Consider the following 25,416-nt stretch of genomic DNA (forward strand, 5'->3'; position numbering starts at 1 on the left):
TGGGTGTCGTTATAGTGTGTGGATAAAAAGAGCGGAGAAGGTGAAACATAACGGTGGAAAGAGGAGGGTGTTCTTTTCGTTGGTTTCATTTGTTTTTGCGCTCAGATGGCTGGGTTTTTCTAGTTTTAGGGCCGATGTAACGATCGAGTTAAGAGACCGGAAAAAAGTAGCATATTCTTTTTCCGTGCCTTTGTTGGAAAGTTGCGCATAATGGTAGCGAACTAGAGTTTCTTGGTAACGGTAACTGTAGCGCACTCCATTTGATTACTACTAGCTATCGCAAACGCAACGCATTAAAATCGGCAGTTATTTTAAGATGAGATATTAAAAAAATATGCATTTTACTATGTTGGACTTGTGTGCTTTCGGTAAGAGCTCAACGACTTTTAAAATGATTTTTTGTAGACTCTATGCACCTAGAATAAATTATTGAACTCAGTTTTCTACTGAATTTGTGATTTAATCGTTGTGTATTTATTAGTCCAATTCTTCCACTGCTTGCTCAGTTGTACAGACATCCCACTCCCCGTCATCATCTTCATCATGGGTTTTGCTGCCGCATGGCTGGTTGATTGATCTTCAACTATTCTATCAACTAACTTCTATTCTGAGCCACTCTCTTCGTTTATTCACTTTTTCTTTCAATATTAACTATGCACAACACCATATAGCTCTTTCTACCTCGTCCTCTCTTTTCTCCTCTCATTCCCTTTGACACTGTCTTAAACAAATGGCAATTAAATTGGGGCGTCGGTGGCCCAATTCAAACCGAACAAATTTATGCGAGACTGTGTACCAAGAGCCCCTATAGATAATTAGGCCTAACATTAGGGGAATTCTTTTGTTTCGGCAATCATCTGTTTTCTTAGACCTGATATGCGTAGTTTACAAAGGTTTTTTCTCCTGACTTTAAACTTCCTCCTAATTTTCCGGGAACTCACATTGTTCAACTCGTCACATATCAACAAATCTTCACCCATTCTTCCATTTCATCTATTAAGCAGATATAATTTTCCCTTAATTCCTTCTTTTCCTTCGGTTTCAAAATCACCCCAAGAGGAGAATAGTAGAAACGTAAAATGAAAGGTCACCTACAGACGGCGATGAATGTAGGGACAGTTTTTCAAAAATGTTGTTCGTTTTACCATTCTTCACACTTTGCATTCCATTTCCGCTGCCTCAGAATATTTTCACTGCTTTAATCACGTTTATAATATAAAGAAATGGTGAGAAGTTCCCCGAAATGCTTTTCATTGGACTGAGGTAAATCGGTAAAGATTTTGTCCGGCTAGCCGAAGTGTATGATCGATTCAAAGCAAGAGGAAAAGAAACTAAATTCACTCCAATATAAAAATGATGTCCAAAATTGTCGTAAGCAATAGGCTACTCACAAATATTATCCTCGTTTTTGTTACAGTAATTAAGAATCTAATCTATGGTGGGACTTTCAAATGATTAAAATTATTCTAGTTGCCAAAGTCTCAGATGCAGATGGATACTTAAAATGTGACGCTGAATACATGCAACTCACGAACAAAAGAGTCAAATAAAAAATAATGTTCAAGTTCTTCATAGCAGTGGAAACTTTACTTTAATAGCGATTAAACGAATGTCTAGTGAACGAGTAAGTAGTGCCTTGTTGTTTGCATTAAGATGTTGTTATGAAATGCAATTACTGCACCCAATACAAAGATATCATAGGGTTGCCTACTCTACATTCATGCAGAGGTAAGTTAAATATGCGTAATTTTTCTCAAGATTTGTCTGTCTCCACTGATGGAACAAACATTATAGATTATCTCCGTGTTTGGCAAACCATTTTTCCGTTCTTTACTGCTGCTCTCCTTTTCTCTATTTTACGTATTTTCCTTATCAGGCAATTTATATATTGTTTCCTACTGTCAATTGCTCCCAGCTGCCTCGTAGCCGTCAATTCCTCCAGTTCCTCGTACCTATATCCTCAGCCCCCGCTATTCCCTTAAGGTCCCTCTTTCATGCCCGTAAATTCTTGAACGAAAAAAATCCATTGAATTTTCACCCACGATCGATTCCAATAAAGCTCATAGGAAAGTGAAATAAGTACACCGTGCAAAATAATAAATCCTTCCATGACGTAAAGAGAAAAACTTTTGAATAATAGTTAGACTTTAAATGTATAGTATAAGCCGTTTTATCAATAAAATAAGTATGAAATAAGGATCCATCAGGCCATAAAAGCTTTAAATCATTTTATATAAAACGAAAACCGTTCTTAAAGCTGTTATTTTGATTTGTTTCCTTAGGCATTGATCAGAAATGCATCCTTTAATTGCATGGTAAACCTTTTGGAACCCACCGAGGTGAAAATGGAACAACTCGAAGTTATCCATAATAGTAGCTTTCTGGAAGTTGACTTAGACAATGTGCACTAAAATCTGATGGTCGCTTTCATCCGTTTGAACCAGTTCATGGCAGCACGCACAGAAAGCTTAGCGTACTAGTTCTTTTCCCTTGCTGTCTAGATTTTCTCCTTGGCGATATAAGCCAACTTTCGTCGATTTACAACATACCGATATCTAAGGGATCTGTAGAAATATGAGAGGCACAGCAAATTCATTGTATTTTTTGTAGAAGTTCTTTCCACAGAATCATATAAATTCTTTTCACCGAATACCATTAATTATTTTCATTGAGTTCTATTTATATCAACAAGTGTTATCTCGAAGTGAGGGGGTGGCGGGCTTGGACTAATTGGAAATGAAAAATGACAGAAGAAACGTTTTGGTGACAGCCAACGGGTCTCTAGATGTCGGTTCAATCGCCAGCTGTAGTTGGCAATTCCTTTTTTGTGGCTACCCAAGCATACAGTTTTCAAACTGGAACCCACCACTCGAGAGACCATCCTTTTCTTTTTAGCGTCGCAGTGACTGCATCATTGCTCTTAACTGGAAATTTGGTAACTAGATAATTTCATTTGAGCTTTAAGTGAAGTCTATTTAGTTTTTCCGGCCATTGCAATGTTAAGGATATTATTTCTTAAGAAATAGGGGTGGTGCTCCTATGGCAGTAATTATAAGGCGTTGAAAAGGGGATGTTAATGATTACGGTCATAGTATTCCTCCCCTCATTATTTCATTATAATCATTTTACCATTTAAAAATTTCTCCCGTCAAGGCCAAGTTTCACCGTGTCAAATTCCAAACCATTTTAATATTTCAAATTTATCTGAAGTGTCATACTATATTATCGTAATCTTTATTGACAATTTGGGACACAATTTTCCAATTTCAGTAAAGTATATATATCAGATTCCTCATCGTTCAAAACCCCAACTTATCTGTTGGCCACGTTTGAATTTAGGGTGGAGATTATAATTAACTCCAATTAATTCATGATTACTTAGGTAATGAGGCGGTAACTCTAAGAAAATTGATAGGTAACGAACAATGGGCGAAAAAGTAATCGTATTGTAACGTAGAAAGTATCGTGAATGTATTTAAACAGTACGATTGTTTTTATGTGAACGTAAGAAGAAATAGAAAGTAATTTAAAATCAGATGATAAAAAATGGAGGATACCGGAGAATGGTATAACTTGTACTCATGTATTGATAAACATGAGGTAGAAACTTACCATTCAGTACTCATTATAAAACTACTTGTCAGGGTCTGATAAATTCTATTGCTATGATACCACGTTATTAGAAGTTCCTCTTTTAATCGAGCCTTCTACGTGAAATAAAATGTTTTTACCGGTGGCAATGTTTTAAATAAATTGAAGTAACCATTAAATAGAACGACACTTATCATATAAATTTCTGGTAAAATCCTATAAATTTAAGAAACACGGTCACTTGATGTTCCCATACTTCATTTTTTAATATGGTTCCTTTGATGGTCCACGTTTCACTAATGAGTACGAAATTGGATGCAAAAATAAAGGTATTTGGTGTATTTTTTTGCAATTCCAACCAATACTTGTGTCATTTGGATTTCCCTCTCTATCTATCTTTCTCCTCTCGTGTGAACGCAGAGATTTGCTATATGATTCCAAAAATTGGGTCGTGCCTATTGTGGGGTGTTATAGGTGGTCGTTAAAATCACCGCTTAAGCCATGGTTGTGTTACGTTATAATGGGAATTTACGAAACATTCAAAGTGGAGCACCTGCAAAAAAATTTAAGGGTGGATCCTGCCACGTCTAAATGAGCACGATCATAAACAGCTGTGACCGTCACTCTTTGCAACTCATTGACCCACTTTTGCTGCCCGACTTTGATAGGTCACAGGCGTTATGCCACAGACGGCCATCGTTAGGCTAGATTTATTGTTATAATTAGTGCAATTCAGTGCTATTTTGATCGTTTAAGGTAGGCATTCATTTCCGCCCAGAGGCTAGAGCTATAGCATTCTTGGATTCAAACCCTCAAATGTCGCTCCTCACTCTCTTTTCTTGGGCAACAAGATTCTTTTTCCAGTTCGAGCAGTTACGTCACCATGACGTCACTTCGATCGTTTTCGGGGGGCAAGGTAGGGTGCCAACTTCATCCATTAACTCGTTATAATAAATTCGTGGACTGGTAAGATGGAAGGGAACTTTCCAATATCCGTGTGAGTAGACTGCGACTCACCAAAAGTTTTGACTGTGCTTGGGTTTAATTTTGCAATCCGTTACAAAATATTCAGTGCCAATCATTATATTCCATTAGCGGTTCCGTCTTGAAAATAAAAGTGCACGCTAAGCGTTTAGTTTGCCTTATGTAATGGAAAGTCAGTAGAATTGAATACGTTTCAAATGATAACACTTTTCATTTGGTAAAAACCAAGCCATTGGCGTCCAAATGATATTTACTCACATTTAGAGTTTGTTGGAAACAATAAAATGGCAGCGGAACAAGATAAGAAAATATTTATTTTATTTATTGACAAAAAAAGTACCACCAATGGTTACTGCCTGCCGATAGTGATTCCAATGGTAATTTCTGAAATAAAAACATTCATAGCTCTGGGAACAAATCTTAAACTATCTTATTTATTTACTAAACTTCAACGAATATTGTCGAAGTCTCTTGTAAAATTGCTCATTACTTTTTGGTCAAGAATTCAAAAGTTCTTAAGGTAGAGTGCTCCAATTCTCTTTAGTCCTCTTGAAAGAGGAAAAATTAGTCTTATTAATAATCTGCATACATGCTTTTTATTTTAAATTTCTGGTTATTTATGCTGATTAGATTTGTTTTTTGTACATTGCTCTAGACTTCCCCCGACCAAACACATTTACACTATCACATCTCTAATTTCTACCTCAAAAAAACCGAATTGCCACCCTTTGAATTATTCAAACTTCCTAAATAATCCTTTCTCATGTAAGCCTCAAGCACCATGCGGCGAATTTTAGCATGGGACGAACCCTTTTTACGTTTTTAGACACTTTCCTTAAGTTCCTCGTATCACAATGAAGAATTTTGAACAATATAGCATCACATTTTTCAATATGCTGTCCTCAGTCTTTGACAGGTACAATGCCAAAATATTCATATTATCAATTTTGCTGCTTAAAGATCCATTGAAATTAAAATATATATGAGGGCGTAGTTAAGTTAGTGTATCAATGGGTCAGTTAATTTCTGCATCCCAAGCTAAAGGAAGGAGGGGAATTTTCCTGCAGTACTCTCCTTTCGATAAATTCCAACGATGAGATGAGAAAAAACCCAAGATCATGATGATGGATGATCATGAACCCAAAAAAGCAACCCGTCCCAGCTCAGTCACGTTTAACGCTCTCTACCGTGCACTACGGTAATTAACGCCAATATTCGTTTTGAGCGGTTCAGGGTGTAGCTCACCTCGGATTTCGAGCTACGTCGCGTGAAATTCACATATTCAGAACAGGGGAACAGTTTCATAACCATACGTCTGCGGTTTTCTTATTAAGTTCAGGCATCCAGAATATTGCACACCTTGCATTAAACAGGTATGTTCAAAGGAATTGCGGTGGTTTTAAATTCGAGATTCTGTGGTCGACAACTCACTGCCACCCCACCCACTAGACTATCACTCCTACCAAGCCAAACCCAAGCTTTGATTATCGCAACCTAATTCTATAAAACCTTTTCCAGTCGCCACTCTACTTTCTCTTACCCCTGCGACCATGAAATTGAAGGACGTTAACACCATTTGAGGAAGTAGACATTAATCGGTTCAACGAACTCTTCCTCTGGCGGGAGCACTTCCTCCTTCGTCTCAATCCATGTGCTGCTCTCCCACCCTCACTCTCCACGAACCTTTTCACCCACCTCTTCGTTGAATCTACGAAATTAATGTAATAATTTGGTAAATTCAGCTTCATTTTGAAGTTGAACCTGCGCGTGAAAACGGGTCCGTTTGTAATGAACCTTGAGAATTCAAAGAAAAGGGAAAGATGGCCAATGTGCATCCTTTAAGGTAGCATATTCTAGACTAAAGAATCATTTAAATGCGAACCAGATAAATAAAAATTATACCTGTCTTTAAAACATCGATTCGATAATAATAACTCAACGAAGATTAGGACAAGCTTGCAACTTTTATTTTTAGCAAATTTGTAGCGTATATTGTTGGGAAATCAAATGAACCATTATATTAAAATTAGCTCTATTCCTAGTTAATAACCATAAATGTCAAAATTGACAAAACGGAACGTTCTCGGTAGGGGTTAAATCCAATTCAAACTTTTATTATGCTATGCATGCATTAGTGATTAGTGTAAAGAGAAAGATAGTGGTATATATATATATATATATATATATATATATATATATATATATATATATATATATATATATATATATATATATATATAGAGAGAGAGAGAGAGAGAGAGAGAGAGAGAGAGAGAGAGAAAGAGAGAGAAAGCAGCTGATCTACCGGTTAAGGTAGGTTTTGGATGGATACAAGCTACCAAATGCCTCAGCAATAATTTCCTTGCCTCTCCCAAAAAAGCACAACCCAGCTTTCTATACTACGATGAGCCCCTCTTCAATTCTGTGTACTTCCTTCCTCCTTTTATTTGGTCCAACATCCCTATCCTAAAATTTGCTGTATTAGGCGCAACTTTATGGAATTTGCATGACATATTGAAATGAAATGAAATAATTGATTTTGTAATTCCACACACTTTATTTTAAAAACACGACACAGGTTTCGACGTTGAACGTCATCATCATCAGAACGTCGTCATTACCTGATGATGACGTTTGACGTCGGAACCTGGGTCGTGTTTTTAAAATAAAATGTGTGGAATTACAAAGTCAATTATTTCATTTCATTTCAATATCCCTATCCTATTCCTACCCCTTCCTCGCTTGCCTAGCTTTCTCTATTACATTCCTTAACATCGCGTTACCAAACAAAATGCTCTGTATCCATCTTTAATGCCTATTTATGATTACTCCAAACTATCCTCTCTCGTTCCCCCCCATGTCTTGCACCTCCTCATTTTTTATCTGCCCACTTCCCTTTCTCCAACATTCTCCACATTCACATTTCAAAAGCCTCAAATCTACGCCATTATCCTGCTTCAACGTTTATCTTTCCGAGCCGTACAAAACTGCACTCAATATCAAGGTTTTGACCAGTCTTGTCCAAAATAATTCCAAGATACTTAAAATCTTCCACCAGCTCCAGGTTTTCCTCTTATTTCAATGTTTAACTTAGTCTTTCTCCTGCAAGAAAACCTACATTTGGTTTATTTACATTTATTTTCATCCCACACCTATTGCAATGACTTCCACACTGGAATATTATTTTCCCTCACACTGTTCGAGACTATAATATTGAGAAACACAATTTACAGAAACTGATACTTCTCGAATACTGTAAATTACATACCAACAATTACTGTAACGGCTGGTGACCTAACACTTTCTGCCACACGTCCTCGTGGCGACTTTTAGGGTAAGATGTCGATGAGTACCAAGATTGTAACACTATTCTACAGTTGAAAAGTAGAAATAATACAAAAAATCAAACAATGGACGGATTTTTACTCTCGTTCCATGCAAGAAGTGGTTTATGGATATGATTAGTTAAAGAAATTTATGGATATAAGTTATTGTAAATGATGAGTAACTTTGATCTTACGTTATGTCTAAGTTAGTCTAAGCTAAAACTACAGCTATGTTCAGTGTAGATCGGCCTTTACTGTTTCCTCTGACCTCCGGATTGAGAGCCTATTCTTCCTCTCTTCCCCACGTTTGCGTTCTCCCCCTCCCTACATTCCCACTCCTCTTTACCCTACGCAAAGGAGGCCCCCTGCGAATAGACTCCCCGTGCCCCTCCCCGACAGGTAGCCTCCTAACTGGTAAGGGTTGGACGGAACGCGTTCACCTCGGTCGCCGCTTTTGGGACCAGTACGACTCATTAGCATTAGTGCTTTGGTGCATATGAGCAGGGTCATTATCACTATGAACTGGCTTTTGTATTTGCCCCGATGGTTTATTAATGAGATTAAGTCTTTTTATTAAGCCGAAGAAGGGACAGTTTCCAGTCGTCTTTGAGCCTCGAAGGTGATAGTATAGGGATCGCTCTAGGTTGACATACGAACAAAAATTAGGAGTACCTTCTTGGGGACACTCCTTGACCATTTGCTGGGTGTGAATTATTTTTCTGTTGGATATATTTCCCTCGACTTCCATCGCTGAATCTTAAGGTTCGTGTCGTAATTATTTATTCTGGTTGGTTCAATTGTCTAAATATACCCTACCTATGCTAGTTTTAACTGTATTCGGTTCGATGCATGAATTTTCAATTTCTTGACATTAATTCGAGAGAGGGTAAAAACATTTTCTTGTTTTAAGGGTCCCAAATATTCTTTATTGTTCTAGATATTAAATTCTGGTGAGAGAGTAGATTTCGATTCTTTTACAAATTTGAACCACTTTGAATCGGAATCTGTTATTACAAATGGATTTAATTTTCTTATATTATGATAATATTAATTTTGCTTTTATATCCTTATAATATATTTTGATTAAACTTAAATTTGTTAAGATCAAAGGAGGTATATCAAAAAGAAATATTTTTACTGATCAGGATGCGAGATAAAAACGAACTTCACACTCTCATTGTGGTGAAATATATGTAAAAATCTAAAAACCAGTGATATCTAAAATTTCATATTTCATTGCAAGTGATTAAAGAGGAGTTGAACCATACAAAATCATTAAATTACAACTAGAAGAGACACTGGAAACGTTTGCATACGCAATGTCTATCATATCTTGCGGCTATATATTTATATAAATACATTGTTTAAATTTTAAGAAAAACATTCGTTAGCTTTGGCTCTAAAGATATTAAATATTCTTTTCTAGTAAAACTCAAAATGGCGAATTTAACCAGAGCTATGATCAATGGATATAAATACCTAATCGAGGACCTGAGTGGTAAGATCTAAATAATTTTTCGCAAAATACTTTATTCAATGTGGATGATGTAATCATTCAAACTTCCTAATAACATGTTTATCATTTAAATATATAATTTACCATTATTTTTAGTATATTAAACGAATAGTATATATATTATGCTAATAGTAAATGGTATTTTCATATCAAAAAGGTAAAACATTCACAGCCTCGTTCTTTTTTGCTAAATTCTGAGATGAGAATTATTTACATTTTTTTATATTACCTGGAATTTATTGAGAAGTATTATAGGGCTAAACGGTATGAAGGATATTAATTTCTGGCTGTGTGTTTTATATTAGATGAAGATGATTTTTTTACGCCTCCGAAACACTCTGTTCCTCCGCATAAATAGGAATGGGAAACTTTGAAAATTATCTAAAGTTTCTGAAGATCCAATCCCTCAATTGTATAATACCCAGCCATAAAACTTCCTATATGCAATCTCAAACACTCGCTATCTTTCTTCACTTGAGTTTTTTGCTTAATATTCTCAATTTAATCCATTCTGACATGAAATAAGATTTCTTATGCCATTATTCCTGAAATGCTACTCCCTATATTTAATGCATCAACTCTTCCTTTCCAAACACATCTGACAATGAATAATTTATGCTCTTTCCTGTCCAAATAACTTCTCTTTCCCCAAATCCCTTCGTGAAACTAAAGAGTCCACGTAAAATAAATTGCTTGAGAGTGAGCAGGTTTTGCTGTCAATTAAGCACAGAAGATTTAAAAATACATCAGGGGTATGCTAAGATAAAATGAGTTTTTGAACTTTCATGCTTAGAACCTACTGCCCCGAGTTTGTTTGCGGTCTTGGCCATTGTGACTGTTTGGAGAAAATATTTCATATCGCTTTAAAGAAGTGGCACTAACTTTCATGTGTTTAGTGCATTGATGACTATTTGCTTTTTTATTTGTTTGTCCCTCAGCATTGGTTTTTAAAAAGATATATCGTAAAGTCATGCGTCTTTGTTACATCTTGTGCAATATTTATTGAGAATTGTCCTTATTATCAATGTGGAACTCAGGATTTATTTTGTTTAAACCACTCTGTAAGCAAGTCATAATCGAAAATGCTATAAATTCCCGTGTTATAAACATCATGGCCTCTAGTAACTGAATGGGCAAGAGATCCGGAAAAATAGATTTTATTAAATTTCCAGGGTATCTGCGTATGTCATTGAATTACCCTTACCGGCTAAACTCAGGGTCTCGGATTCGAATATAATGTGTTATGATTTTCAATTTTGTTGTTATTTGATGAACTTTAGTGGAAAGGCATAAAATATATCAAGCAAATTATGTCGATAAAACAGAAAACTAAATAGGCAGCCAATGCAGTGCTTTTCGAAAAAAGAAATATTCCTTGGTAAATCATAGAAGAGACCGTTAACATTGGTGGTTGAATACAATGGATGAATATACTAATGAAATCTCACTTCTCCGATAGTAAAAATAATTTCTCATCATAATCTAAAAATGCTAACTTTCTCCTTGGAATTTTCAAAATATTCATTGTAATCATAATTAAAAATTGATCTTTGGATCTAATAAATGGTTAACCAACGGAGACAACTTTTGAGATAACGCTCTTGGTTACAGTGGCGTAAAATTTCATTTTTAGATTAAATATTTTTCAAATGTACAATGTAAAAAAATATCCATCATTTCACTATTGTAAAGAAAATGAAATATAATTACGGCATCATATTGCGTCAGGCATATATGTGTTTCAAACATCGATTTTATATCAATGGATGCCTCCTCGGGTACTAATTTTTTGCTTTTATACTTTCATTGCTAAAATAATGTTTGTTATAAGGTATAAAGGTTATTGAATCATCCATGAGTACGGCTTCCTCAGTAACCGAGTATTTCATATGATTATGAAAGTTTACCAAATTGGTAGCCTTTGAAAACTGATTATAGGTGAATGATGGATATAAAGAGGACATAGCATGATAAATAAAGAGTTATAAAAAGAAGATATGAACAATGCATAGAAAATGATAAGTAAAAGAAGAATCAGAAGCATTGGACTCATCAAGAGATATAATGGATTCATTGGGAACATAATGAATAAACGAAAAAAAACATCATGGAGTAGGGGAATCTTGAATTAAAAATGAAGAAGAGGACAGCTACGGAAAACCAAACTTCATCTTTAAATAACAATGGATTATAAGATTTTTACATTAATTTTTAATGATTTAACTTACTTTTCAATATTCACTTATCAATCATTTAGACACTAATGGCCTATTTGCAATATGAAAAATTCTCGCCGATTGTGCATCGATTCGGAAATGTATAGGGAGCATTTCAAATAAAATTAAAAGAAGAGAAGAATATTCGGAATTTATTCGCAGGAAGCAAAAAAAAATTACTGAAAGTTAGCTTACATAATTTACTGTCTGCATTCATAAGTGTTAATAAGTATTGTTTAATTATGAGTGCGTGCGCCAGCATGATTTGAGGTACCAGTCGCACTCATCACTTCCGCGATGAAACTAGTGGTGGAAAAGCATCGTTTCCATCAACGCCCAGCAGTTTTTGAAGGAATGTATACTTTATATGGAAATTGTTTCGCTTATAAATGCCACCTTTGTTTTCGTTTGATTGTAAGTATCGGTATTCTGTCTCCTCAGGAATTTTAATTCCTATTATTAGAAGAATATATAATAATATTAGGGAAATAAAGCCTATGCTCTAAACGGACCACGGACATATTATCATAGAGACAGGATGAAGTTACACTATTCTGCACCCAAAACCAAAAAATTAAGATTCATTTTAGGAAAACGAGACTCGAGTAAGAGCCTCGCTTGGGAAATGGGTTGAAAAGAGTGATACGAATTGATAATTTAGAAAAAGTAAATACCCTTCAAGCCATCCCTTTCAAGATAGCAGTAGAAAATCCGAATTTTGAGTTATTTGAGGAAATATTTAATAATGTTTTCCCTACTGTTCTGTCCTTGTATACCTCCTTCGTCACTGTCACATCCATACATTGTGTAAAACATTTATCTTCTGGTTTCCGCCTAATATTCATTATTTTGAGTTCTTTCATCGACGTCCACAACTGATTTTCTCCGTTCACTCCTTCATCTGAAATCATTCACTTATTTCTCACACACCCCCACATACCCACTTCAACCCTCTAAACCTTTCCCCTGCCAGTCATGCTTTATGTCTTCTCCGAAATAAACAGATGCATGGTTTGCTTTCTTTCGCAAACTTCTCAAGTGATTTCCGAAGTGCAAACTGATAGTTGGTATTTACCCAAACAGACTTCAAGCCACATTAAATTCCCCTGTTTTTATTGTTTTACCTTCGTTACCCCTTCAATCAATATTATACCGAACGCTTGCCCCGATAAACTTAAAATACTATTTTCTCTTCAATTCTTACATCCTATCTTACTCTCTTTTCCTTGATATCCCAGTGAAAATATTTATTTATTCCAGTCGTGTGATGCAAATACAATTTGCAAACCCATTCAGCATTCCATATGGGTGACAAATAAGAAACTTTCCCAGGCACTTCAACATTCCGCTAAATATACAAGTTATATTTACGCCTGCAAGTTTTCTATTCTCCAAAATTATCGCAGGCATCAACATTTCAATTTCACTTTTATCAATCTCCCTGAATTCATTTTCTCTACGCTCACCAATTCATTTGGTCTACTCTCATAGAGAACATCACTATTGTGCACTGAACACTCCTTAAATTAAACTCATTAATACCGATTTCATCCTAGGCAATATCATTACTTTTATTCTTCATTTTATTCAAATCTTTGCCCCGCAATGACTACGCTTTGTTGCCCATTTTCAAAATAGGTTCTTCAAAGTTATCCCTCGTGTATCTGTCAATTATACTTTTCTTGCTATATTTAACCAGCTTTTCCACTTTTACTCTCAACTGCCTTTGGCACCGAAGTCTTTTTTGTTGCTCACTCCTCTCCAAGGGCCATTTTTTCAATACCAATTTTACCTGTTTCGAATTCAACATCTCTGATTACCGTCGCGTCTTCGGTAACAGCCGCAGTCACAGATCATGTACAGCGAAATCAATGGAGCCTATTGAAGAAATCCTTTGTCGTGCATAAAAATGGATACATTTTTGCTCAAACTATGAATAAAAGAACAAAGTGTTCTCCATTAGCATTCACTCAGTAGTCCCCCAGGAGCCTTGCCACTTTTCATTCGTGGAGACATCTCTTCTAACGCCAGGACACGTATTCATGTGTCTTGATGCTATTATTCTTTCATCAGGGTCCCGATCATTCAAGACTTCTCTGGGTTAAACGGAGACTTCATTAATCTTACTTTCATTCTCTTCATCTGCTGGTGAGTAACAAATTATAACTGTAGCTCTTTCAAACGAGGATTAACTTTCACAAGAACCAAGAAAAACCGAGGAGACATTAAATCTTATTTCCTTAGCATCCCATCCCTCTCATATTGAATTATTTACCGCCACCCTTACTAGCACATATACTATCATCAATTCCTACCCATAATGCTACGTCATTGCCATTACACTTATTTTGATAAACATCACTCCCTGTGAGCTTTATCTCACATTCCCATGAAACATCCATTTCTCGTGCGATCGTTTAATTCACTAACCCTTACTCCATCCATGTAAAACTCCACCTCTCTTTCTGTACAACTCTCTTTCTGACATTCCATGTATACTTATAATACTTACTTAAATGGGAAGTAAAATTCACGCATCAGGGTAGGGGGTTTACGAGGAAGATCTGGTAACTGAAAATTCACACTGCTTGAGTAAAGCTGACAATGCGTCACCAGGAATCGAACCTGGGACTTACAGTCAGTAGCCCAGCGCTATACCTACTGGACTACCGCATCTCCAGCAGTAGAGACCATTTTTTATTTAAAAATTAATACGACGGCTTAAATATAATATCTTGTAGAAAACAAAATAAAGAAACTTGAGGACATCATACGCATATTTAATTATACAAACCTTACTTTAACTTATTTTGTATATATCTTTGTTTTTATACATATATGACCCTGTCTCATTATTATATAATCCTATATATATATATATATATATATATATATATATATATATATATATATATATATATGTATATATATATATATAGTATTATACTAGTAAGTATAATACTATATATATATATATATATATATATAGTATTATACTAGTAAGTATAATACTATATATATATAGTATTGTTACGCATAAGGCTTAATATTTATTATACATTTGAAATATTTGAGCATAATGTTAGCTTATCTTTCCATATGGTAGATCCACGAACCAGCTCTTGGCCATTATTAGGGTCTCCTTTCCCTGCCCTTGGCATATTGACAGCCTACCTGTATTTCGTGAATCGGATTGGTCCTTCTTTGATGGCTAACAGACCTGCAATGAACTTGAGAACTGTTCTTATAATTTACAACATATTTCAAGTTGTGGTTAGCACATGGTTATTTTACGAGGTAAGAATCTTCTGGTGTTACAGGTGTAAACATAATACGTTATATAATTTACGAGGGCTGTTAAGTCAACAAATAATGGTATCTATAATGCTAGTATGTAATTTAAATAAATCTGCACACTTTAAATCGTAATATACAATTTCACAATATAAATACAACAAGAGATACCAAATTTACATATGAAAGGATACGCTTCTAAACTCGTTTGGATGATTCAGTTATGTCCATCCTAGGCTGAAATAGTAATTGACATATTTTTAACACGGAGTTCGTTCACTAAGCTAAAACAAGAAAAAATTTTAAGAAGTGTCAACGATTCATAAATACCGATAAATGCCTTAAAATTAGCTGTAATTTGATTAGGCGGTCTAACTTTTGTTATATTAACTCTGTATAGCTAGCGTCTTAATTAACTACGCATGGCCTTTACTCCTGTTATAAATGTACGTGATATTCTTTTATAATTAAAACTATTTTTCATGAGTGTCATTCAATATATCTCACTGTTAAAGACATTTTATAAAAATAATTTGAAAATCAGAAGCGAAAAATCAGTAAGTTGCAAAGTTAGTTAAAAATGAGTTTTAAAATAATAAAAAAAAGAATTTCTATATTTTCTTGTATCACATGTTCTTGCATCATGGTCAAATGGAGGACTATGAAAACATGAAAATATGCCGGTGAATGCCGGTCTCTTTAAATCTATTTGTATTTCCTATTTATTTTTATCAATGGCGTCTTGAAATATATTGGCGCTTGGAAAACTTCTGGGAATATTATTTCATTTTTATGGCCTAGAAGCTTATAAAGGGATTGGCCAACATTGGTTGTTAATGACTGATACTGTAACAGTCTCATTCAATCCTTTCAATTGAACTATTTGCGTGATAGAGTTTCCTTTACAACTTGAATACCGAATCGTACTCTTCAACCTCACTCACAAGAAGCTTACTATGGAATAATATCATCCATAAGTATTGGATTTACTGCCTCTAGGATTTGATCACTTGGGTGTCTATAATTTTTAATTTCATGAATTAATCCACCTCTGTAACTTCTAGTGCTTGGACGGAGCATGGCTGTGGGATTACGATTTAAGGTGCCAGCCAGTTGACTACTCAGCAAGTCCGAAGGCTCTAAGGGTATGGAATTTTATTGACGTGACTTAGACTTCAATAAGTTTATCGAATTACTTGTACGATCTATTCAAGTGCCCGCAAGGAAATGATAACTTTTTAAAGGATATGTGGTGTTGATCTTCACTGACGCCAATGTATTTACATGTTACTGTTTAATAGAAAAAGTGTACAGCATTATGTCAGAAAAATAATTATTGAATCCATGATTCTAAGTTTATCCTACTTTGGCTCAACTTGAAATTAAATGTGGTTAAAACGTAACTGAGATCTAATAGTTTACATTGAACACCCTCTAAAACAACAAGTTATGCAAATTATGAAGCACACAAGCTCGATGTGCGGTGGCGTGGTGTATTGATATTTGGAGACGTAAAACTTAAGAATTAAACGTGAAAATTACGTGATGACTCTTGCTTCACTATATGGTATTAGCTCGATACAATCAGCAGGTGGATGACTAATTTGTTTTTATTTTCAATTTTTTTTTATTTTGACGGATGAGTGTTTCGATTGGGTACCGGTTGAAACCTGACTTTTTAACGATAAACCTTTCATTGGCAAACTTTGACTTTTTCAGATGGCTAGAGGCTGTTACTGCTACTTTATATTGAAGATAATAGAGCTTCTTGATACGGTAAGGAATATTATAAGATGAACTTAAAATAGATAGACACTCAGTGGTAGAGAAAAAAGACACAGCTATTGCGGTAGGAACAAAGAACAAATAAAACTTGAATGAAGGAAATAGGAATTAGGAATTCTTATATGAGTTGCTGATCTCCATAAAAAAAAACATTTACTGAGACCTAAATATTTATCTACATATGTATATGTGTTGTGTGTGTGTATATATATATATATAATTATATATATATATATATATATATATATATATATATATATATATATATATATATATATATGTATACATACATAAATGTTGTGTGTATATATATATATATATATACACACACACACACACATTTGCATGCGTACATACGAATATATACATATATATGTTAAATGTATGTGTGTCCATATATCTTTCCTTACGTTTATGAACTTAAGCCATGAAAGCATTTGCAATCTAGACTACGCTGAAAATATGCATTTTCTTGAGACATAAAAAGTATTTTCATTAATTTCATGAGTTTTACACCGGCCATAAGCCTTAAATGTGAGTATTTTGTCTAAAGGTGAACTGAACTATTGTTATCGAAAATTTCAAGTTAAATAGACAAGGATTTTTTGTTATGGACGTAACTATCTTTATTTTTCCGGAACAGGTTTTCTTCATTTTGAGGAAAAAGTTCAATCAAGTGTCATTTCTGCATGTTTACCACCACACTGGGATGGTTGCCTTGGCATGGGGAGGAACTAAATATCTGGCAGGTAAGTTAAAACCTGACTGCAGCCAAAATACTGGTATTGTTTCTAGTCTATAAATTCTTTTACATTAATAATGGGAAATACTTGACGTTCAAGGAAAACTTTTTTCCCAAAATTATACTTTTAATTTTTTTATGTCCTGAATGAGGAGTACGAGTCTTTCCTCTTTCAGTATAAAATATTTCTCCGATTTGATGAGTAGCAGTGCGAAATAAGAAATAATCGTGCAACTAGGCAGTGATGTATCCAGAAATGAAACCCTAGATGCATCACAGTCTTATGGTAAGATTAGTTGCACTAAATAAGCAATACGTAAAATACACTCTAACATAAACGAATATTTCATATCTGAAGAGAAGATAAAATGAGAGATACCTTTATTACAGCGGAAGATAGAAAATGTATCAAACCTTAGGGGAAATACTGAAGAAACTATTGCGCCTGCATACGGGAGAGGGGAATTTTTACTCAGCTCATAACATACAATAAGCCAGTCCGGATAAAAATCAAACTATACACCATTTTAGTTTATATCCAGTCATCGAACATTTTGTGGCTAATGCTTTGTATACTTCCAATAAACCTCCATAGACTCTTGTATGGAATATAACTTGGGTATGCTCTGGTCATCGTAAATTTAGACTAAATTTGATTGGTAAGTGGTGTTTGAGGAGTGTTTGTGTTACACAGAAATGCTACAAGGTGAATAATGGGTGAATTGTGGATTAACATATCAAAAACAGGCAAGGATTGAAAGAGCTCTTCTGCAATGGTTTGGTCATGTTGCGAGAATAGAGTGAGATTCGATAATTTGCCATATTAATCTACATCTACTTAATACCCCGCAAGCCGCCGCAAGGGCGTGTGGCGGGGGGTGTTAGGGCACCAACCGTAACTAGGAAAAATAACCGCATGCAAAAGCCACAGACCACAAACAACACATGGTATACATTCATGCAAAAACCCTATCACCCCAAGCACATGCAAACACTCAAACTACCAACTAGCATACACATGCAAATACAAATATACCTGATATCTTTGCAATGTTTAATTTTGTTCCGACTTGTTTGCCTGTCCTGAAAGGGAGCGGTGTGACGGTTGAATATGAACCTATGTATCACAAATTATGTTACGAATGAAATCTTTCACGATCCTCAATATTTCATTTCTATTTCTGGGCGAGGATTATTCCTAATGCCTATCAGCCCCTAGGGGTGGGGGCTACATTTTCACAAAAACAACTTCTCTCTCTAAGGTTAATGCTCTTTTACGAAGAAAATAATTACACCTATCATTATTTTTCATTTTAATACGCTGAATTCTATGTTTTATCTTCGGTTATCTGCCAGTGCAAACTTTCCCGTTCTATTCTAATGGGCGTGGGGAACCTCTCCCGTTAAAGTCTTCGGAGAGAAGAATTAGAAACTAGCACGCCCTAAATACGTGAATGGGTTATTTTCTGTGAAAGTGCATATTTGTGTCCCAGGAGAATGCTTATTCAAATTCATAGAACTAAGATTCGGAAATAAATTTCTCGATTGCTCATTCATATTCATGTTACGTCAAAAGCAGTATCATATTTTGGCTTTCAATGAATTTATCTACCCTGACTCGTGTGTACTGGGTACAAATTAGCTAATCTGACTCTCAGACTTTTGTATTGTCACATGTTAACATGCAATTTTGTCCGCTATGTATGTACTCTTACGAGTCAATGCTAGAACATAACTGCTATAATTTCGAATAATTGAAGCAGCATTCGAATTATTTCCGGGAATGAGTAATCAAAAAGCATGCACCATTATTTTGAGTAAATCTCTTTCACATTTCATTTAATTCACTCTCTTCATTAATTTAATCAATTTAACTTGGACTTTATTTCTGAAGATGCTGCATTTTAGTGATTATTATACATATCATTTTCTGTGTGGTGCAAAATTTGGACGATTATTGCATTGATTTCCAATCATTATAAATGTATTTTCAAGCTACGGCCTTAAATACCTCTTATATTTGACTGTTCGCATGGGTGAAATTGCAACATTTATAACGTATATCTAACTTATTGGCTATATTCAACAAGCTGCGAGTTGCTCACAGCCATAGGCATTTATTAATGTATATTGGTACTATTTCTCTTGCACACTTCATGCATCTCATTTCATTCATAGTTTATTAACTAATAAATATCACTCGTGCATATTTAATCAGGAAACCGCCATTAAAAATCATAAAGAGAGACCACATGGGGTTTAATGGTCCTAACTTTAGGTGTTCTTTATTACAATTTTATATTCTGTGCAGTAGTTAAATATAGGTTAGTACTATATAATAAATTGCATTTTTTTAACCTATCTAAACTAGTAGTAGTACGTCCACCGATAGGAACTCTTTAGGGATTACCCTTTCGCGAAAATAACTAACTACAGAAACAAAATTTCAAATCTACTTTATTTTTTCTTCCATTAAAATGTTATTTAATCTGTTCAAACAAAACTGTAATTATTTATAGCAATTAAAATAATTTTCATAGGAGCGGAATAAATACTTGTTTAAAAAATTATACATTAGAAGCACTCAATACAATTCAATGAAATCCAAGCTTTATTTTTGTGAGTAACCAAGAAAATATTCTTTACAGCTACCTGTAAAATTACTCTGGAAAAATAATTTAAAATTCCAGAAGAAGAATAAATTGCAACACTGACTTATGATTAACGCTTTCATGGAACAAAATAAGACAACGGTTCTCAAATATTGTTTTCAATTGAAATATGAGATATAATATTTTAAGTTATTTCATACAAAATTAGATTCCAAAAGAAGCTTTTGATATTAATTACGTAGAAATAATTCTAATGACTAATCAGGGTTCAATTCATTTCCAGGAGGCCATGGTACATTCATGGGGGTTCTCAACACGTTTGTACACATAGTCATGTACTCATATTACCTTATTACCAATATATGGCCAGATCAGAAGAAGCACATTTGGTGGAAGAAGTACATAACGCAAATGCAGATGGTAAGTAACGAGGATTGGATACGATAGTAAAAACGATCAAAGGGAATCCAATAGTAATTATTCGGATAAAAGAACTAATCCTTAACCACATATTATGCTGTGTGAAGTCAAACATTAGGTTTGATACACTAACAGTAGGATTTTCACAACTATTTAAAAACTCTTACATTGTTTTCCACTTTTGCTCATGTTTTAATCAGAATGAATTATTGAATCATTGCCAAATAATATAATGCAAAAGAGGATTGGTGGATTAAAAAAAATATTTGAAAATTCAAAGTCGTCTTACCGTTATCGTCGGCTTACCTCTCTTTACTTAAATAAGCATTGCAGAATCACACGCGTGAAGACGCAGAAATGATAGCGATAGCTACACGTGGCAGAGTACATACTAGATGAAGAAAGCACTCTGCCTTTACCAAATGTGTCACAAATTTACCTCTGCAACTTCATTCTTATATTTGTGCTCATATTATACGGTTTGTAATTAGACCTTTAATTTATATATTTTATTAGAACAGCTTGATTCATGGGCTTTCTTTAAAACGAGGGACATGATCAAATATTTGCAAACATTTCTGTCGTATAAAACACAAGGTCCTCCTTCGGAGTAGTAGCCATTGCATTTTTCTCTATTGAGGATTAAACTTAATGAATTAATTGCATGAAAAAATGATTTCGTTTACTTACGATTAATATGTCTAACATATTTACCATACAATTTATGGAAATTTAGGATGGAGTGGAAATATTATAAGCCTGAGTCCTTAAATTTATGTACCTACCTATAAATATATCTATCGTGATTTTTAGCATCTACTTGGGCATAAGCATTTTCTTATCTTCATGCATTAGAGACTTAGTTTGGAACTAATTAATCAAATGTAATTTATGCCTTCACATCATGTATGACTTTGATGTCAATAATACTCAAGAGAGGCCACTTAGGAGTTGAATGAACCATAATGGTATGTAAGCTTTTCCATTTGACTCCCATAAAGTTACTGAAAACACATCCTCGTTTAACTTAGTTACTTATGGAATTGGTTTGGTCATTAGTATTCGAGAATAAAAATAAGACTATTTATGAGGAATGGGTAAAAACGAATCCCGAACGTGGCTAAAAAAAAATGCTTTCAGTGAATTTTGTTTGCTTTTTGCGGTTTGCTGTTTTCCTCGTATTACACAAGAGAAGAAGGCGTTCAGACAAATTGAAAAATATACAGCAAATAAATACAAATATGATGGACATTTTTCAAATGGGTAATCACACCCACAGGAGTAATGATGCTTATAAAACACATATACATATATATGCATATATTTATTTATATATACATATCGATGATATAGAAACATTCACACGAGCAGTATAATATTTGGACGGCACAATAGAACACAAATAAAATAGTAACACTTAAAAGGACACTCACATGGTATATTGTTGAAGCTTTCGGCCTTCTCCGAAGCCTTCTTCAAGTAAGACACACACATATTTTATATTATATATATATATATATATATATATATATATATATATATATATATATATATATATATATATATACATTCAAACACGAAATCCCGCCAAACGGCGAATACGAGAATATACTCATATATACAGAAACAGATATAAGGAAAAGGGATAGGAACACATATAAAGGACGAACACAATAGAGGTGGGGAAGGCGGAATCGAACGGATCACAAGAGTTATATATATATATATATATATATATATATATATATATATATATTATATATATATAACTCTTGTGATCCGTTCGATTCCGCCTTCCCCACCTCTATTGTGTTCGTCCTTTATGTGTTCCTATCCCTTTTCCTTATATCTGTTTCTGTATATATGAGTATTTATTCGCCGTTTGGCGGGATTTCGTGTTTGAATGTATATATATATATATATATATATATATATATATATATATATATATATATAACTTATTCAACTCTAGCGTCTAGCATATATGTGTGTATGTATGAGAAATATGCTCCTGCCACGAAAACGTTAGTGGTTTCATTGCTCCTTTAACTCTCAGGTGCAACAACATATGCAGAGTCAATTATTGGCAAGATAAAATTAGAGGCAGAAGGAGAAGGTTCAACTTCTATTGTAGTGTTTACCAGAAATCTTCCATCTCCTGGGTGCACCTCCCTAGAAATCTAAGGTTTACAGTGCTGATTTATGTGGAGTGTCTCCACGACAGAATAGTGCTGAGCACAACACTGTCCCGAAGTCAGTCAGAGATCTTTGATCCAAGTTGTCTCTAGCTGTTATGACAGGTCAACAAACAACCACCGGCACAAGGCGACTCTGCGAGCTTTTTACCGTCTTGGACATCATAATGTAGTCAAAAACGATACATATTTGACCCAATGTCCCAGAAGATATAAGTTTTGTCTAGGAAATTCATATTTGTGCCATCAGCTGAAATTATACTTTCCACATCGCGGTTACGTTGCTGACGATCAAGTATTATTTTGTTATCCTCCTCTATTACGTGAATTCCATGTTTATGATCGAGTTTTTGATTCCAACTGCTATAAAAATTGGATGTAAAGCAGACGGAACCGACAAAATATCAATCTGATGCGTGAACCGAGGCATTTATCAGTGGAAAACCGTAATCCTGGGAACTGGGAAACATCATTGAGACGTAAGAGTCATTGTAAGCTTAGTTGATAGAGTGAAAGTCTCATTAATAGAAAAACCAAGTACATCCCAGCCTGAAGGGCGAAGATTGCATACGGATAACAGTTCTGCAATCCCTCCGCTCCGAGTGTATGACCAGGCAGTGTGGCAGAAACGCTCCGGCGATGATAGGCGTAGCGTAAACCGGCTCCGACGTAACAGGGCGACGACGCCCAGCCTTTTTCAAATACTCGGTGATACTCCTCTTTTTGTCTAGGATACAATATCATCGACACCCTAAGTGAAAATGATAGGTTATTAACATGAATATGATTCAAACTCTTCTTTAATTGGCAAATATAAAAATGCATTTTAATTCATAAAATTCCTGAAATTTGAGGTGAAGAGAAACAATAAAAAAATAATGGTTAAAAAGATTAATGGATTCTCTGTTACATTATTAATTGGTGTCTCCACCCTAACCAATTCTTACTACAATTCTTCATGGACTCCTCAGTATCTACAGCTTTAAAAAATTATATTTCCATGTATGCATTCTTTCTTAAATAAATCATAAATTTGTTTGAAAACTAAATTGAAACCTGGTCATACATTCGTATATATTCGATCAAAATGTAACAGTGTCTTAGAATAAACGTCGTTTCAGTCTTAAAAGAATTAAAATGACGGAAAGAGGTTCGGTGAATGTTAGGACAGGAGCTGGAGTGTTGAGAATTGCAACCAATCTTGTACCTTTTAGGCGTATGTGTTCTTTTAGCTGTAATTTACTGTTATTTTTCTCAAAATATTCATCTAGTACATTAGTTTCCTATCAAAATAGCTCACATTGAACATTTCCATCCCGCAAAGCTAAAATTATTACTCACTCTGCTGGAATATGGCTGATTGGTCCCGAATTTGCAGTAAATTTTTATTCACATTTCACGAAATAATTTTAAATTTTAAAGTCTTGTTATTTTTGCAAGCATATTTGAGATATAGAAAAACAGCAAGAGGGATTTTCTTTATGATTGGAGATACCTAGTGGTAATATAAATCAATACAGCTGGTTTTCTATGTTCTTTGATGTCAAATTTCTCTCCAGAGTGAGATAAATGTATGCGTGATGGGTAACGATAGTGGTTTGGCAGTGAGCAGAGGAGCCATGTTTGCATTCAGTTCTGTAATATATTTTCCCTGCCTCAAGATATTCACATATTTTTCCAAATGAAGATAGGTGAGCCAATTTAATAGAAACTGGAATAGATTATTAGTAGCCGAATTATGTCCTATCGTTTCTCCATAGTCTTAAAATCTGTATCGATCCTCGTAGTCCAGGAGACCGACAACATATTTGTTTTGTATGTATGCATTTTTGTAATCATACGCGCTGGGATGCCTCCTAATCTTTTTCAATGCTCTAACCTGTTCTGATTGTCATCTGGTATTGATGAAAATATTTTCATGGGAGGAAAAGCGGAAGTGACCTAGACATTGCATTCATGAAAGGGTAGATGACGTATGGGCTGATAAATGAACTCCTCTCTCGGTGAGAGCGAATTAAAGAGAGCATCATCATTCACTAGTGAAATGTGTGGAAAAACGGCATTCCGCGGAAGAAAGGGAACTCGTCAGAAAACCACACTACTTTCCACTTTCAATCTCTTCCTTTCCCTTTCTTCTTGCAGGTCCAGTTTGCCCTCATCATGATACACTCGCTCCAACTCCTATTCCGTGACTGCGATTATCCCAAGTTCACGGTCGCCGTCTTAGTGCCCCAGAACCTGTTCATGCTCCTGCTGTTTGCGGATTTCTACAGGAAGGCCTATTGGCAAAAGAAGCCGGTGGAGAAGGAGAAATGAGCGGCCTTGTGATTCTGAGTGCCTGTGCGTGCGTATTTGACCGTTGAGAGGGAGAGAGAGGGTCCTCTCTCTCTCTCTCTCCTTCCCGGTTGAAAACTTCTCCATTCCTGGTGGGACACGTTAACTACGTTTCTCCCTCCCGAAGCACATCTAACGTTTTATCCCAATTTTGTTGTGGTATTATCTAAACTCCCACATCCACGTTGTCTGCATACCATCTCCGCTTACCGTTCTACTTTGGTGTTTCGACGTAATCACAGTGTCGGAGTGAAATTAGCTCATGGATGATTAGACGGAGGACGAAAATTGTTGAACGTTTGGACGCGCAATCCTGGCGCAATATATGAAGTTAGGATAATGTAATAAGAAAAAAATGATTCTAAACTTCTGATAAGGACCAAAAATTTTATTCTGGGATT

At 34.9% G+C, this 25,416-nt stretch overlaps 1 protein-coding gene across 1 annotated transcript; it reads left to right on the forward strand.

Moving 5' to 3' along the window:
- Positions 1–14,732: 14,732 nt before the first annotated feature.
- On the forward strand, positions 14,733–24,997 carry LOC139697513 (very long chain fatty acid elongase 7-like). Its single transcript, XM_071596245.1, has 6 exons — positions 14,733–14,930; positions 15,992–16,072; positions 16,647–16,703; positions 17,356–17,461; positions 20,350–20,486; positions 24,824–24,997. The coding sequence occupies exons 1-6, from the start codon at positions 14,733–14,735 to the stop codon at positions 24,995–24,997; spliced, it is 753 nt and encodes a 250-aa protein (XP_071452346.1).
- Positions 24,998–25,416: the final 419 nt, after the last annotated feature.

Source organism: Hetaerina americana, unplaced genomic scaffold (assembly GCF_022747635.1).
Source record: "Hetaerina americana unplaced genomic scaffold, ioHetAmer1.1.p SCAF_79, whole genome shotgun sequence".
NCBI classification, from domain to species: Eukaryota; Metazoa; Arthropoda; class Insecta; order Odonata; family Calopterygidae; genus Hetaerina; species Hetaerina americana.